Source organism: Mobula birostris, chromosome 8 (genome assembly GCF_030028105.1).
Source record: "Mobula birostris isolate sMobBir1 chromosome 8, sMobBir1.hap1, whole genome shotgun sequence".
Classification (NCBI taxonomy): domain Eukaryota; kingdom Metazoa; phylum Chordata; class Chondrichthyes; order Myliobatiformes; family Myliobatidae; genus Mobula; species Mobula birostris.
Window position 1 is genome coordinate 164376565 of NC_092377.1, and position 14399 is coordinate 164390963.

Consider the following 14399-nt stretch of genomic DNA (forward strand, 5'->3'; position numbering starts at 1 on the left):
ATGGGACAAGTACAGGTCACCATGAAGATGGTGGGCCAAACAGGTGCTGTGTGACTTTTATTGGGTGAAGATACGACTCTACCAAAGGAGGTGTAAGGCACTCCTTCCCTCTGCTAGCCTGCAGGTCACTCTTGGGCAAGTTTAGCCCTCCGATCAGGGTCACGTGAGGCCGTGGGAGCAGGTGGTGGATGGTCGTATGAGCAGCTGGTGCAGATCACAAGTCCTGGTTATGCGACCACTGACACCAGGCAGACAATCTCTGAAGAGTATTGATAATGGCTGGGGTCACCCGTCTTGTAAAGACACTGACCAGAAGGCAGCAATGGCAAACCACTTCTGTAGAAAAATTTATCAAGAACAATCATGGTCATGGAAAAACCGTGATCACCAACATCATACAACATAACACATAATGATGATGTCATACCACACGGCACATAATGATGATGATGATGTGACCTTCATGAGAAATCAAAGTCTAGCAATGAGGCCTTGGTGCCCAGAGGTCAATGCATCCTGGACACAGAGATTCGGTACATGTTAGCAGAGGCAATAAACTGTTTGGAAAATGGCAAAACCGTAGAAAAAGCACAGTCACTGATGAACCTCTGGCAGAGAGAGTAACGTCATTCTTGTAGGAAGGATGGCGTTCAGAGTCCAGCTGGGAGTCAGTTGGTTGAAACAGTAGGTGCACTGGATCTGTGTTCAGAACAAGGAGGCAGAGAGTGAAATTAGTCATGGAATACAGACCCACCTCATCCACACCAAACATCCATTGAAACCAATCCCATTTTGTTCCCAATGTTACTCCTTCAAATCTTCCTTTCTCTACAAAGCTAGGGGCAATTTACTGTGGCCAATTAATATGCATAGGAGGATCTCAGCAGGTCAGGCAGCAACTATGGAGAGGAATAAAGAGTCAATTTTTCAGGTCGAGACTCTTCATCAGGACTGGTATAGACAGTCCTGTGAAGGGGTTTGCACCAAAACAACAATCTTTATTCCTTTCTGTAAGTCTCACTGGAGGATCAGAGGTGGCGTTATGAAGAAAGCACGGCAGTGCCTCTACTTCCTTCGGAACTTGCCAAGTTTTGGCATGACTTCTGAAACTTTGACAAATTTCACTAGATGTGAAGGGGAGAGTGTATTGACTGGCTGCATCACAGCCTGGTATAGAAACACCAATGCTTTTGAACGGAAAATCCTACCAATCCCACCACTCCAGTAGTGGATACGGCTCAGTCCATTGCGTGTAAAGCCATCCCCAGCACTGAGTACATCTACACAAAACGCTGTTACAGGAAAGCTACATCCAGCAGCAAGGATCCCCACCACCCAGCACAGACTCTGTTCTCACTGCTGCCATCAAGAAGGTACAGGAGCCTCAGGGCTCACACCATCAGGTTCAGGAACAGTTAATACCCCTCAACCATCAGGCTCTTGAACCAAAGGGGATAACTTCACTTGCCTCATCATTGAAATGTTCCCATAATCAATGGACTCACTTTCAAGGAAACATAATTTTATATGTTTCTATAAGATATCCTCTCACTCTTCTGAATCCCAGCGAGTATAGTCCCAGGTGACTCAATCTCTCCTCATAGTCTAACCAGTTATCAAATAGACTAATCAAATAAGATATTTATTCCTTATTTGTTTTAATTATTATTATTATTTCTTTCTTTTTGTACTTGTACAGTTTGTTATCTTTTGTACACTGGGTGAAGAACCAAGTTTGCGTGGTCTTTCATTGATTCTATTCTGGTTATTACTCTATTAGGGATTTATTGAGTACACCCACAGGAAAATGAATCTCAGGGATGTATATGGTGGCATATATGCTCTTTGATAATAAATGAGTTCCTCCACACTCTTTGTGTGTTACTCTGGATTTTCAGCATCTGCAGAATCTCTTGCGGCCAACTAACATATGAGGCCACACCTCTTTGAGATGTTGGAGTTATCTGGAACATCAGAGGAACATACGGAGAACGTGAAAACTCCACACAGACAGCACTGGAGTTCAGGACTGAACCATGAACCAGCGGCTTGAACATCTGTACCACTGTGAACACTGTGAACCTTTGTTGGTACAGCCTCTCCCAGCATTTCAATCTCCCCGAGACTGAAACCCCTCCAAGAGGACCACATCTTTGTCGTAGGGTTTGGAGGCTTGCATGCCTCAATGACCCGGAGAGCTACGTTGGCTGGAGTCAGGGCTTTGTGCTTTGGCTCTTGGTAGGGCCACCCATGCCAAATAGGTCAAAGGGTAGAGGACAGGCTAAGAGCAACCCACCAGTCCTTCAGGTTTGGGGGGGTGGATCAGCTCAGGGCTAACAACCCTGAGTGGTAAAACAAAACTGTTCCAGAGACAGCAATGAAGAGTCCTTCTACACCTAAGTGTGATAGCATTCCTGTGTGATCATCTGGGACTTGTGCAATGGACAGTAGTGAAAACCAAGAGGAAATTACTAATATGATGAACACTGCCAGAGATAGAGGCCCTTCATTGCTGACCTCAACATCAGTGACATTATGGGCAGTAAGTAAGACTGATGCCAACACTGACTAGCTACGTAGACCATCACAGCAGAATTATCTTCTTCATCTCCTTTCAAAGGTTATTATTATATTCATTTCAAGAGGTCTAGAATACAAGAGCAGGGGTGAGATGCTGAGGCTTTATAAGGCACTGGTGAGGTCTCACTTCGAGTATTGTGAACAGTTTCGGGCTCCTCATCAAGAAAAGATATGCTGTCATTGGAGAGGGTCCAGAGGCAGTTCAAAAGGATGATTCAAGGAATGAAAGGGTTATCATACAAGGAATATTTGATGGCTCTGGGTCTGTACTCGCTGGAATTCAGAAGGATGAGGGGAGAATCTCACTGAAACCTTTCGAATGTTGAAAGGCCCAGACAGAGTAAATGTGGAAAAGATGTTTCCTATGGTGGGAGAGTCTACGACAAGAGGGCACAGCCTCAAGATAGAGGGGCATTCATTTAAAATAGAGGTGTGGAGGTTTCTTTAGCCAGAGGGTGGTGAATTTGTGGAATTTGTTGCCACATGCAGCTGTGGAGGCCAGGTCACTGGGCGTATCTATGGTAGAGATTGCTAAGTTCTCGATTGGACATGGCATCAAAGGTTACAGGGAGGAGGACAAGGAATGAGGCTGAGGAGGGGAAAAAAGGATCAGCCGTGATTGAATGGTGGAGTAGACTTGATGGGCCAAATGGCCTAATTCTGCTTTTATGTCTTATAGTCTTATGGTCTTATTTCACGGTAGCGTAGCCGTTAGCGCCACGCCTTGCAGCACCAACTGTAAGATAAAGGTTAATTTCCGCCACTGTCTGTAAAGAGTTTGCACGTTCTTTCTATGACCTCGTGGGTTTCCTTTGGGACCTCTGATTTCTTCCCACATTCCAAAGATGTATGAGTTAGGGTTAATAAGTTGTGGGACGCTGTGTTGGCACCAGAAGCGTGGAGACACCAGCAGGCTGCCTCTTGCACAATCCATGCTGATTTGATCCGACAAATGACGTACAGAAATAGAAGGGGAAAGGGGTGGGAAATGGAAAGGGAAGAGGCAGGAAATGGAAGGGAAGAGGTGGGAAGTGAAAGGGGAAGATGCAGAAAATGGAAGTTGGGAGCAGGAAATTGAAGGGGAAGAGGCAGGAAATGGAAGGTGGAGGGAGGAAGTGTACAGATGGCTGGAAATGGAAGGGCAAGGCTTAGAAAACGGCTGCACTCATTCAATGTGACTGCCATCACCACCTCAATCCAGGACAGCAGTGGCTGCCAGGAGCTGCGATTTTGCATGAACCTCAGTACCCTACTCCGGAGAGATGCAAAACAGAACAGAACGAATTGTACTTACAGTGGGGGATCATACGTGCCCGTAGCTCGAGGAAATTTAAACTGCATCATTTCTGAAAACTCAGGACTGTAAACAAAAAAAAAGCAGAAGAGTGTATGTTATTTTGCTGACAGCTTGTTACTTACAGTGAAGGTCTTGTTACAGGTGCCTGAAAAATGTCTTCATGGAATCACAGATCCATTATCACACGGAACAGTCGAGCGAGAAGGGGGGGGGGGGAAGAGGGGGGGAGAGGGGGAAGGGGGAAGGGGAGGGGGAGGGGGGAAGGGGGGAAGGGGGGAAGAGAGGCAGAAGAGAGGCAGAAGAGAGGGGGAAAATGGGGAGAAAAATTAAGGGGAGAAAGGAGAGGAGAGAGAGAGGATAGGGGAGAACAAGAGGAGGAAAGGGGAGAGAGAGAGGGGGAGAAAGGGGGGAGAGGGGGGAGAGGGGGAGAGGGGGAGAGGGGGGAGAGGGGGAGAGGGGGAGAGGGGGAGAGGGGGGAGGGGAGAGGGGGAGAGGGGGGAGAGGAGGGAGAGGGGGGAGAGGATAGAAATGGGGGAAGGGGGAAGAGGGGGAAGAAGGGGGAAATGGGGAGAAAAATTAAGGGGAGAAAGGAGAGGAGAGAGAGAGGATGGGGAGAATGAGAGAGGGGGAGGGGGAGAGGGGAGAGAGGGGGGAGGGGGGAGCGAGAGGAGGAGAGAAAGGGGGAGAGAGGGGAGAGAGAGGGGGGAGAGGGGAGAGAGAGGGGAGAGAGAGGGGAGAGAGAGGGGGGAGAGAGAGAGGTGAGGAAAGAAAAGAAAGAGAAGGAGGACAGAGGAAAATAAGGAGGGAAAGATTCAAGTGGAGAGAGAAGAGAGAGGGGAGGTCGTGCTAAATCCATTCACCCAGTGCCTTCCTGCAAGGTTCTGTTGAGGTTTACCTTTTGTCTGCGTTCTTGATTGCCCTGTAATGCTTTGCGGTCTTCACTGCGAAGATGATGCTGGGGATGAGGAAGAGGGTACACCAGCCCAGGCAGAACCAGAAGGCATTCTGTGGGAGCAGGCAGTAAGAGGCAAAATCACTGGTGGTGCTGAGTCAACCCATTAATGACTCTGTTAATTTAAATTAGTTCAGAATTATTCCAACAAAGTTACATCTATTTATTGGCAAACGGGAACGAGAAAACTAGAAGCAATGGGCCAATTTTTGCTCTCCTTTTGCATGGAGAATGGGAAGCGTGCAGGAAGACAGGAAATCATGGCTGGAAAGAGGGGAAGGGAGAGGGGAGGGAGCGGGAAGCACTAGAGAGACATTCTGTAATGATCAATAAACCAATTGTTTGGAATCAGATGACCTTGCCTGGTGTCTCAGGGCCGGGTGTGTCTGCATCCATGCCATCCTCTGGCAAACTTTTCCTGCCACCTCTCCCACGCCCTTCCTATGGCGCTCCACCCCTGCCATTCCCAACATCCTTCGCTCCCGCCAGAGTTACAAACTGGCTCTCCACTCCATATTGACATTACAGTACTGTGCAAAAGTCTTGGCACATTAGTGTGTGTGTGTGTAAGACTATTGTACAGTACTTTAACTTCAAGATATCATTGGCTGTCTGCTCAAAGTAACACCTCTATTGTGAATGGTAACTGATCTTGTGACTAAGGAATTCAAAGGTATACAATTTATCATTATCACTATCCATAAATGATAAGCCAATTCTGTATAAAAATGGCAATTTCCTGTCCAGGCTTCAGAAAAGTGTAGGTGACAGGGGTGATGATGTTCTCTTTGTGCACAAGTGAAATATAAAATATACTTGAGTCGTAAGAGTGCATGCGTACTGGGCCCAGTTACTTTAGTTATCTTAGTGATGATGGTTACTTTGACGTCTTCGCCAGTCAGGACGTGCCCTTTTCTCATGCTGCCATCAGGGAGGAGGCACAGCAGCCTGAAGGCGCACACACAACATTTTAGGAACAGCTTCTTCCCCTCCACCGATAGATTTCTGAATGATCCACGGACCCATGAACACAACCTCAATATTCTGCTCGTCTTTTGCACTACTTGGTTAACTTTCACACATGTATTTCAGATTACAATTTGTAGCATTTTATGTATTGCAATGTACTGCTGCTGCTGCTCCGCAACGCATTTCATATGATAATTAAACCGGATTCCGGGATACGGGGACAAGGCAGGAGATTGGTGCTGAGAGGGAAAACAAATCGGCCATGATGAAACGACAGAACAGACTCAATGGGCCAAATGGCCTGATTCTGCTGCTTTATCTTATGGTCTTACAGTCTATCCCCAGGGATCTTACCCAGGGCTTTGTGATGTAGTCACAAAGTATGACACGGACATTGTTGACCAGGATCCAGGCTGGCTGGCAGGAAAGCAAGTTGTCCATGACCTGTAAAAACAAATCCTCAATAAACCAAAATGTTTTGTTTCTGGATGAGACAGAGACACAGAGACACAGAGAGACAGACAGACAGACAGAGACAGAGAGACAGAGAGAGACAGAGAGACAGAGAGACAGAGACACAGAGACACAGAGACACAGAGACACAGAGACACAGAGACAGAGAGACAGAGAGAGAGAGAGAGAGAGAGAGATGGAGAGAGATAGAGAGAGATAGAGAGAGACACACACAGAGACAGAGAGACAGAGAGAGACAGAGACACAAAGAGACAGATAGAAACAGAGAGATAGAGATAGAGAGAGAGAGAGACGGAGAGAGACAGAGAGAGAGACAGACAGAGAGACAGAGAGACAGAGACACAGAGAGATAGAGACACAGAGAGACAGAGAGGGACAGAGACACAGAGAGACAGATAGAAAGAGAGAGATAGAGAGAGAGAGAGAGAGAGAGATGGAGAGAGACAGAGAGAGAGAGACAGAGACACAGAGAGACAGATAGAAACAGAGAGAGATAGAGAGAGAGAGAGAGAGAGAGAGAGACGGAGAGAGACAGAGAGAGAGAGAGACAGAGAGACAGAGAGACAGAGAGACACAGAGAGAGACAGAGAGACACAGAGAGACACAGAGAGAGACAGAGAGACACAGAGAGACAGATAGAAACAGAGAGATAGAGAGAGATAGAGAGAGAGAGAGAGAGAGAGAGAGAGAGACACAGAGAGAGATGTGCTGCCCTACAGACAAAGTATGGCCAGTGACTGGGGTTGAATTCTTGCCACTGTCTGTAAGGAGTTTGTATGTTCTCCCCGTGACTGCATGTATTTGCTTCAGGTGCTCTCTCAGTCCAAAGGTGTACTGGTTGGTAGGTGAATTGTAAATTGACTAGATTAGGATTAAATTGGGATATTGCTGGGCGGCCAAGTTATATTGGCGTCAGAAGCACAGTGAACTTGCGGACTGCTCTCGGATTGTGTTGATTGTTGATCAAATGACGCATTTCACTGTATATTTCAATGTGCATGTGACAAATTATGCTAATTTCACTGATACTCACCGTGGTTCGGACCCACTGAAGATACTGAGTGATGTATCTGAGTTGCTTGGTAATGAGGCAGTCCCTGACCTGAAATTAAAATGGACCGGTCATATTCATAACAGAGCACAGTTGCTGCTGTTTCTCTCCCGGAGCGCTCGTGTTTATATAGACCCCTGTTCACTTGCCTTGGTCCTGATTGGCTACTCTTTCAGTTGACCTTTGACGTGAACGGGGCGGGGAAGGGGCTATATAAACACAAGCTGTCCCAGAGAGAAACACCAACAATTGCGCGCTGAGGACGTCACCTCGACTGGTGACAAAACGTATGCAAGCTAATTGCCAAGCTCGGCAAACACCACAACACCAAACGCCTCAACCCGAGCTTCCAATATTCACCACCCTGACTGTATCATTCTACATCCCTCCACCTATGTCCCCAGATTGCCCTGTCCCCCTTCCATAGTCACCTCCCTCCTTTTATCTGTCAAAGTCAAGTTTATTGTCATGTTCACAAGTCCACGTGTGCACTGGTGCAATGAAAAACTTACTTGCAGCAGCGTCACAGGCTCAGAGCATCTGATACGCAGCATTCGCAAGAAAAACAAACAGAAATTATGCACAATTTATACAAGAAGGAACACAATGAAAACAAGGTCCACTTCAATGCAAAGGTGTCATAGTGCTGCTAAGCTGCAGTGATTAGGGCTGTGCCAGTTGGTTCTAGGACCAAACTGTTGAGAACATCTTTACATCAAAGTTGCCGGTGAACGCAGCAGGCCAGGCAGCATCTCTAGGAAGAGGTACAGTCGACGTTTCGGGCTGAGACCCTTCGTTGGGACTGTGCATTGCTTGAATTTCCAGCATCTGCAGAATTCCTCCTGAGAACATCTTTATCCAAGTTTTCACAACTCACCTTCTCAATTTCTGATTTAGTGGTTACAGTAATCATCTCCTGGGCTGCGTCAATGCTCTTGATGGTGTTATTAATGAGACTCTGAAACAAAAAGTTAAATTAATTATTTAAAATAAGATAATATTATAATTTTCTTCAGCTTTATCATCCAACTGCAGGGTGCAACATGCGAGGTAATGTTGCAGTTCTATAAAACTCTGATTATACAGAGTTAACTAGAATTCTACACAAGATTTAACCATAGAGTTATGTGAAACTCTTTGTCCTTCTTACCTTCATATTGCTCCCCCCGGGTCCCCTCCTCCTTCCCTTTCTCCTGTTGTCCACTCCATAAGAAGGCAAGACAACGACTATATTTCATTAGGAATTTGAAGAGATTTGGTATGTCACCAAAAACACTGGCAGATTTCTACAGAAGTGCTGTGGAGAGCACTCTAACTGGCTGATTCACTGTCTGGTATGGAGTTGGGTGGGGTGGAGGTTACTCTACAGGGTTGAAACAAGCTGTAGAGAGTTGTGAACTTAGTCTTGGATACCAGCCTCCCCAGCACCAGGACATCTTCAAGGAGCGATGCCTCAAAAAGGAGGCGTCCATCATTAAGCGCCCCATCACCAAGGACAGGCCCTCTTCTCATTGCTACCATCAGGGAGGAGGTACAGAGCCCGAAGACACACACTCAACGATTCAGGAACAGCTTCTTCCCCTCTGCCATCCGATTTCAGAATGGACTGAACCCATTAACACTACCTCACTACTTTTTTATTTCTAATTAGTACTACTTATGTAATTTAACTATTTAAGATAAATAGATGCATAGTTTTTTTTCTCTCTGTTATTATGTATTGTGTTGTATTGCTGCCATCAAAAAGCTGGATCCATCCTTGGCTACAACCCAGACTCTTCTAAGTTAGTGGTGGAGAGGAGGTCACGAAACAAACTGTTATCCATCATGGACAATCGAGCACATCCTCTCCATGACCTACTGAATCAGCAGCAGAGCCCCCTTTCGAACAGGATCATTCAGCTCCGCAGTCGCAAGGATCGTTACGGAAAATCTTTCCTACCAAATGCAATAAGCAAATACAACAGTTCATCTCTGTGTGACAGGAGAACACACATCACAGTACAATAGTCTCTGTTTTATTATTTTGTACATTATTATTGCACATCAGTAAATTATTATATTGTATAATATTATTCTGTACTTTATTATTAGTTAAGTTTGCACACCAACAGAATCAACAAACTCATTCGTAAGGCCAGTGATGTTGTGAGGATGGAACTGGACTCTCTCACGGTGGTGTCTGAAAAGAGGATGCTGTCCAAGTTGCATGCCATCTTGGTCAATGTCTCCCATCCACTACATAATGGACTGGTTGGGCACAGGAGTACATTCAGCCAGAGACTCATTCCACCGAGATGGAACACAAAGCGTCGTAGGAAGTCAGTCCTGCCTGTGGCCATCAAACTTTACAACTCCTCCCTTGGAGAGTCAGACACCCTGAGCCAATAGGCACCCTGCCTAATCAAGAACCCGTCAAACTTTGCTTTAAATATAACTGAATTGAATTGACTTTATTTCTTACATCCTTCGCATACATGAGGAGTAAAAATCTTTACATTACGCCTCTGTCTATACCCAATGATTTGGCCTCCACAGCCATCTGTGGCAGTGAATTCCACAGACTCACTAATCTCTGGTGAAGGAAATTCCTCCTCATCTCTGTTCTAAAGGGACGTCCCTCTATTCTGAGGCTGTGCCCTCTGGTCCTAGATTCCCCCACTACGGGAAGCATCCTCTCCATGTCCACTCCAAGTCAGCCAGGAGATGAGGTAGCTGATAGTCCAGGATGGAAGGGCTGAGTGGCCTGTCACTTATGCCCTGTGCCAAGAAGGAGTGAGGCCACATAATAAGCTCACTCAGGCAGAACGGGCAGGGGGACTGCAGGAAAACAATGACCCAAAGAGCCAGTCATAAATCAAGGGTCCTTAATTTAACGGAAGAAGGGAATGGGATGTCGATGCTGCCTCGATGTTCTGATTCCACCGGGAACAATGTGCGACATTACCAGCTGTTATTGACTTTCTACATCGCTGTAAACTTGAACTCGAGTTTGAGATTGGGCCTGGTGTGGTGAGATCACACAGCAGAAAACGCCCTTGTCCCACTAACCCCAGCCACATCTGAGGTGTATTCTCTCTCTGTGAAATACATACCGGCATCCCCGGAGCAAAGGTTGCCAAATACTGGAAGCTTGCATTTAGCTGCGCCTGCAAAGGAAAGCAGAGTGTGAGAGACCTTTACCCAACAGTTTAGTTTACATAAAGCGCCATAATCCGCTCTCTGACAATTCAAATGTATCAATGGTCCAGCACCTGGCTCAGAAATTTCCCACGTTCACTCTAAACTCACTGAGACCCCGGTACCCACGTTCACTCTAAACCCACCAAGACCCCAAATCCCACATTAACTCTAAACCCACCGAGACCCCGATACCCACATTCACTCTAAACCCACCGAGACCCCAATACCCACGTTCACTCTAAAGCCACCGAGACCCCGGTACCCACGTTCACTCTAAACCCACCGAGATCCCGATACCCACATTCACTCTAAACCCACCGAGACCCCAATACCCACATTCACTCTAAACCCACTGAGACCCCAATACCCACGTTCAGTCTAAACCCACCGAGACCCCAATACCCACATTCACTCTAAACCCACCGAGACCCTGATACCCACGTTCACTCTAAACTCACCGAGACCCTGATACCCACGTTCACTCTAAACTCACCGAGACCCTGATACCCACGTTCACTCTAAACTCACCGAGATCCCGATACCCACATTCACTCTAAACCCACCGAGACCCCGATACCCACATTCACTCTAAACCCACCGAGACCCCAATACCCACATTCACTCTAAACCCACCGAGACCCTGATACCCACGTTCACTCTAAACTCACCGAGACCCCAATACCCACGTTCAGTCTAAACCCACCGAGACCCCGATACCTACGTTCAGTCTAAACCCACCGAGACCCCGATACCTACATTCAGTCTAAACCCACCGAGACCCCGATACCCACGTTCACTCTGAACCCACCGAGACCCCGGTACACACATTCCCTCCTCACTCAGAGGGAAAGGGAATAGGATGTCAGTACAGAGTGGTCCTGTGGCTATTGTCCTTAGTAATCAGTACATCAGTCTGGATACTGTGTGGGGTTGACCTCCCAAGGGGGCAAGCCACAGCTCAGTGTGGTCCCACTTCCTACACTCCCTCTAAACCCACCGAAATTCTGCGGATGCTGCAAACCTTGAGCAACACACACAAAGTACCGGAGGAACTCAGTAGATCAGCATCTATGGAGGGAAATGGGCGGTCTGTATCCTGGGCCGAGATGACCCCTTCCTTTCCAGTCCCGACGATCGGTCTCGAACTGAAACATTTCTCTCTCCGTGGATGCTGCCTGACCTGCAAATTTTTCCTCAGTCTCCTTGCCCTATATCTCCAGTTTTAGATAAGGGATGAACTTTATCACCCTATCCAAGCCCCTTGTCATTTTGTGTGCTTATATCAGATTACCCTCCTTCCTACCCCTCAGCCTCCTCTGTTCCAAATAGACAAACCCAGGTGATTCAGTCTGAAGCACTCCATCAGCAAGCAATCTGGCTTTTCAGCATTACCAATCCATGCCCACTAAGATTAGTAGGCCTTTTGCCCTATATCATTCGAAACCTTTTCTGTGTACCTGTCCGAGTCCCCTTTCAGTCTTGTTATAGGGAAATCCTAATCAGGACTCTGCACAAAACCCCAGTGAAACTCTTCTGTTCCACTCTGATGCATTCAAGCTCCTCCCATAATCATTGTGAAATAAAAAACCCATGGTGTGGCTACATATTTTCATGATTTGAAAGCAGAAGGCCATGAACATATATTCAGTGGCCTCAAAAGGTTCCTGGTGTGTAACTGGGAGATGGGAACTGGTTTCCTGGTGTGTTACTGGGAGATGGGAACTGGGGTCCTGATGTGTTACTGGGAGATGGGAACTGGTTTCCTGGTGTGTTAATGAGAGATGGGAATTGGTTTCCTGATGTGTTACTGGGAGATGGGAACTGGGATCCTGGTGTGTTACTGGGAGATGGGAACTGGTTTCCTGGTGTGTTACTGGGAGATGGAAACTGGTTTCCTGGTGTGTTACTGGGAGATGGGAACTGGGATCCTGGTGTGTTACTGGGAGATGGGAACTGGTTTCCTGGTGTGTTACTGGGAGATGGAAACTGGTTTCCTGGTGTGTTACTGGGAGATGGGAACTGGGGTCCTGGTGTGTTACTGGGAGATGGGAACTGGTTTCCTGGTGTGTTACTGGAAGATGGGAACTGGGGTCCTGGTGTGTTACTGGGAGATGGGAACTGGGGTCCTGGTGTGTTACTGGGAGATGGGAACTGGTTTCCTGGTGTGTTACTGGGAGATGGGAACTGGGGCCCTGGTGTGTTGCTGAGAGATGGGAAGTGGGTTCCTGGTGTGTTGCTGGAAGATGGGAACCGGTTTCCTGATGTGTTACTGGGAGATGGGAACTGGTTTCCTGGTGTGTTACTGGGAGATGGGAACTGGTTTCCTGGTGTGTTACTGGGAGATGGGAACTGGGGTCCTGGTGTGTTACTGGGAGATGGGAACTGGGGTCCTGGTGTGTTACTGGGAGATGGGAACTGGGGCCCTGGTGTGTTAATAGGAGTGGAGGTAATTAACATCCAGTGAATGAGATGCCAAACATGCAGGAATTCCAAATAACCGAACCTCTCCTCTGCTCAGTGTTCAGAGTCACGTATGGACTCATGTTTGTAATGTCAACAGGCTTGCTTTTTTATAGGACATCAGATTTTTATTGAAAATCTGGTCACAACTTGTTAGGAATCTCCTGTAGATAATAAAGTGGTCACTGAGTGTATGTTCATGGTTTTCTGCTGCTGTAGCCCAGCCACTTCTAGTTTCAATGTGTTATGCATTCAGAGATGCTCTTCTGCACACCACTGTTGTAATGTGTGGTTATTAGAGTTACTGTTGTCTTCCTGTCAGCTGGAACCTGTTTGGCCGTTTTCCTCTGTCCTCTCTCATTAACAAAGCATTTTCACCCACAGAACTGCCGATCACTGGATGTTTTTTGTTTTCTGCACAATACTCTGTAAACTCCAGAGACTGTCGTGCATGAAAATCCCAGAAGATCAGCAGTTTCTGAAATACTCTAACCACCCTGTCTGGCACCAAAAATCATTCCACAGTGAAAGTCAGTTATATCACATTTCTTCCCCATTCTGATGTTTGGTCTGAACAACACTTGACCGTGCCTGCAGGCTTTCATGGTGCCACGTGATTGACTGATTAGATTTGTGCATTAATGCACAGATGTATCTAGTAAAGTGGACACAGAATACAGCTTCAAAGTAATTATAAACAGAAAACAAAACATTGATAAGTTAGAATCTGAATGAGGTCAGTACAGTAACAGAGAAAGCTGAGGAGCTGGAGAACCATTGAGTGCCCATTCACTCCGTCCACAACTGTGAGATGCCCACCTGGTCCAGTTTTGTTCTGTTCACAAGCCTGCTCTCTAATGCTCGCAGTTTCTGAGCGTGCTCAATCAGATTATTTTTAATATTCATATCGTTCTGCAGGGAGAAACAAACAAGAACCTAATTCAGTTGCTACAAAGAATCCGGGATAGAGCGATATCTTCTAAAGATGTATGGGTTAGTCCGTGAATTGGTCACAGAGTCCATAGAGGGGAGGTTAACTTTATTTGCCATACGTACATCAAAAAATACAGTGAAATGCATAATTTTCATCAACGACCGACACAGTCCGAGGATGTGCTGGGGCAGCCCGCAAGTGTCATCATGTATGTCCACAGCTTACCATACATCTTTGGACTGTGGGAGGAAACCAGGGAACCCGGAGGAAACCCACGCTGTCACGGATAAAACATACAAACGCCTTACGGACGGCGATAGAACTGATCCCCGACCACTGGCGCTGTCAAGCGATGTGCCAACCACTGCATTTGTTGTTCTCCCTGAGGTCCGTGACCTCCTTTCCCTTTAACTACTTTGGAAACAGAGATTGGGTTCACTGCCACGTTCATTTCTCTTTGCCTCAGGACCATTCCAGGCCGTTGCTGCTGCTTGCTGTG

The 14399-nt window shown here is 46.8% G+C and overlaps 1 protein-coding gene across 1 annotated transcript in view; it reads right to left on the bottom strand.

Annotated features, from left to right (window-relative positions):
* Window positions 1–440: 440 nt before the first annotated feature.
* The window catches only part of LOC140202350 (prominin-2-like), a 95689-nt gene continuing 81730 nt past the window's right edge, over window positions 441–14399 (bottom strand). The window contains exons 18-25 of the mRNA XM_072267262.1: window positions 13786–13878; window positions 10419–10472; window positions 8201–8281; window positions 7306–7374; window positions 6153–6242; window positions 4773–4882; window positions 3875–3940; window positions 441–699 (exon numbers count right to left, since the gene is read on the bottom strand). Coding sequence (XP_072123363.1) covers window positions 669–699; window positions 3875–3940; window positions 4773–4882; window positions 6153–6242; window positions 7306–7374; window positions 8201–8281; window positions 10419–10472; window positions 13786–13878 — 594 coding nt within the window. The 3' untranslated portion in view covers window positions 441–668. The remainder of the gene's footprint in view (window positions 700–3874; window positions 3941–4772; window positions 4883–6152; window positions 6243–7305; window positions 7375–8200; window positions 8282–10418; window positions 10473–13785; window positions 13879–14399) is intronic.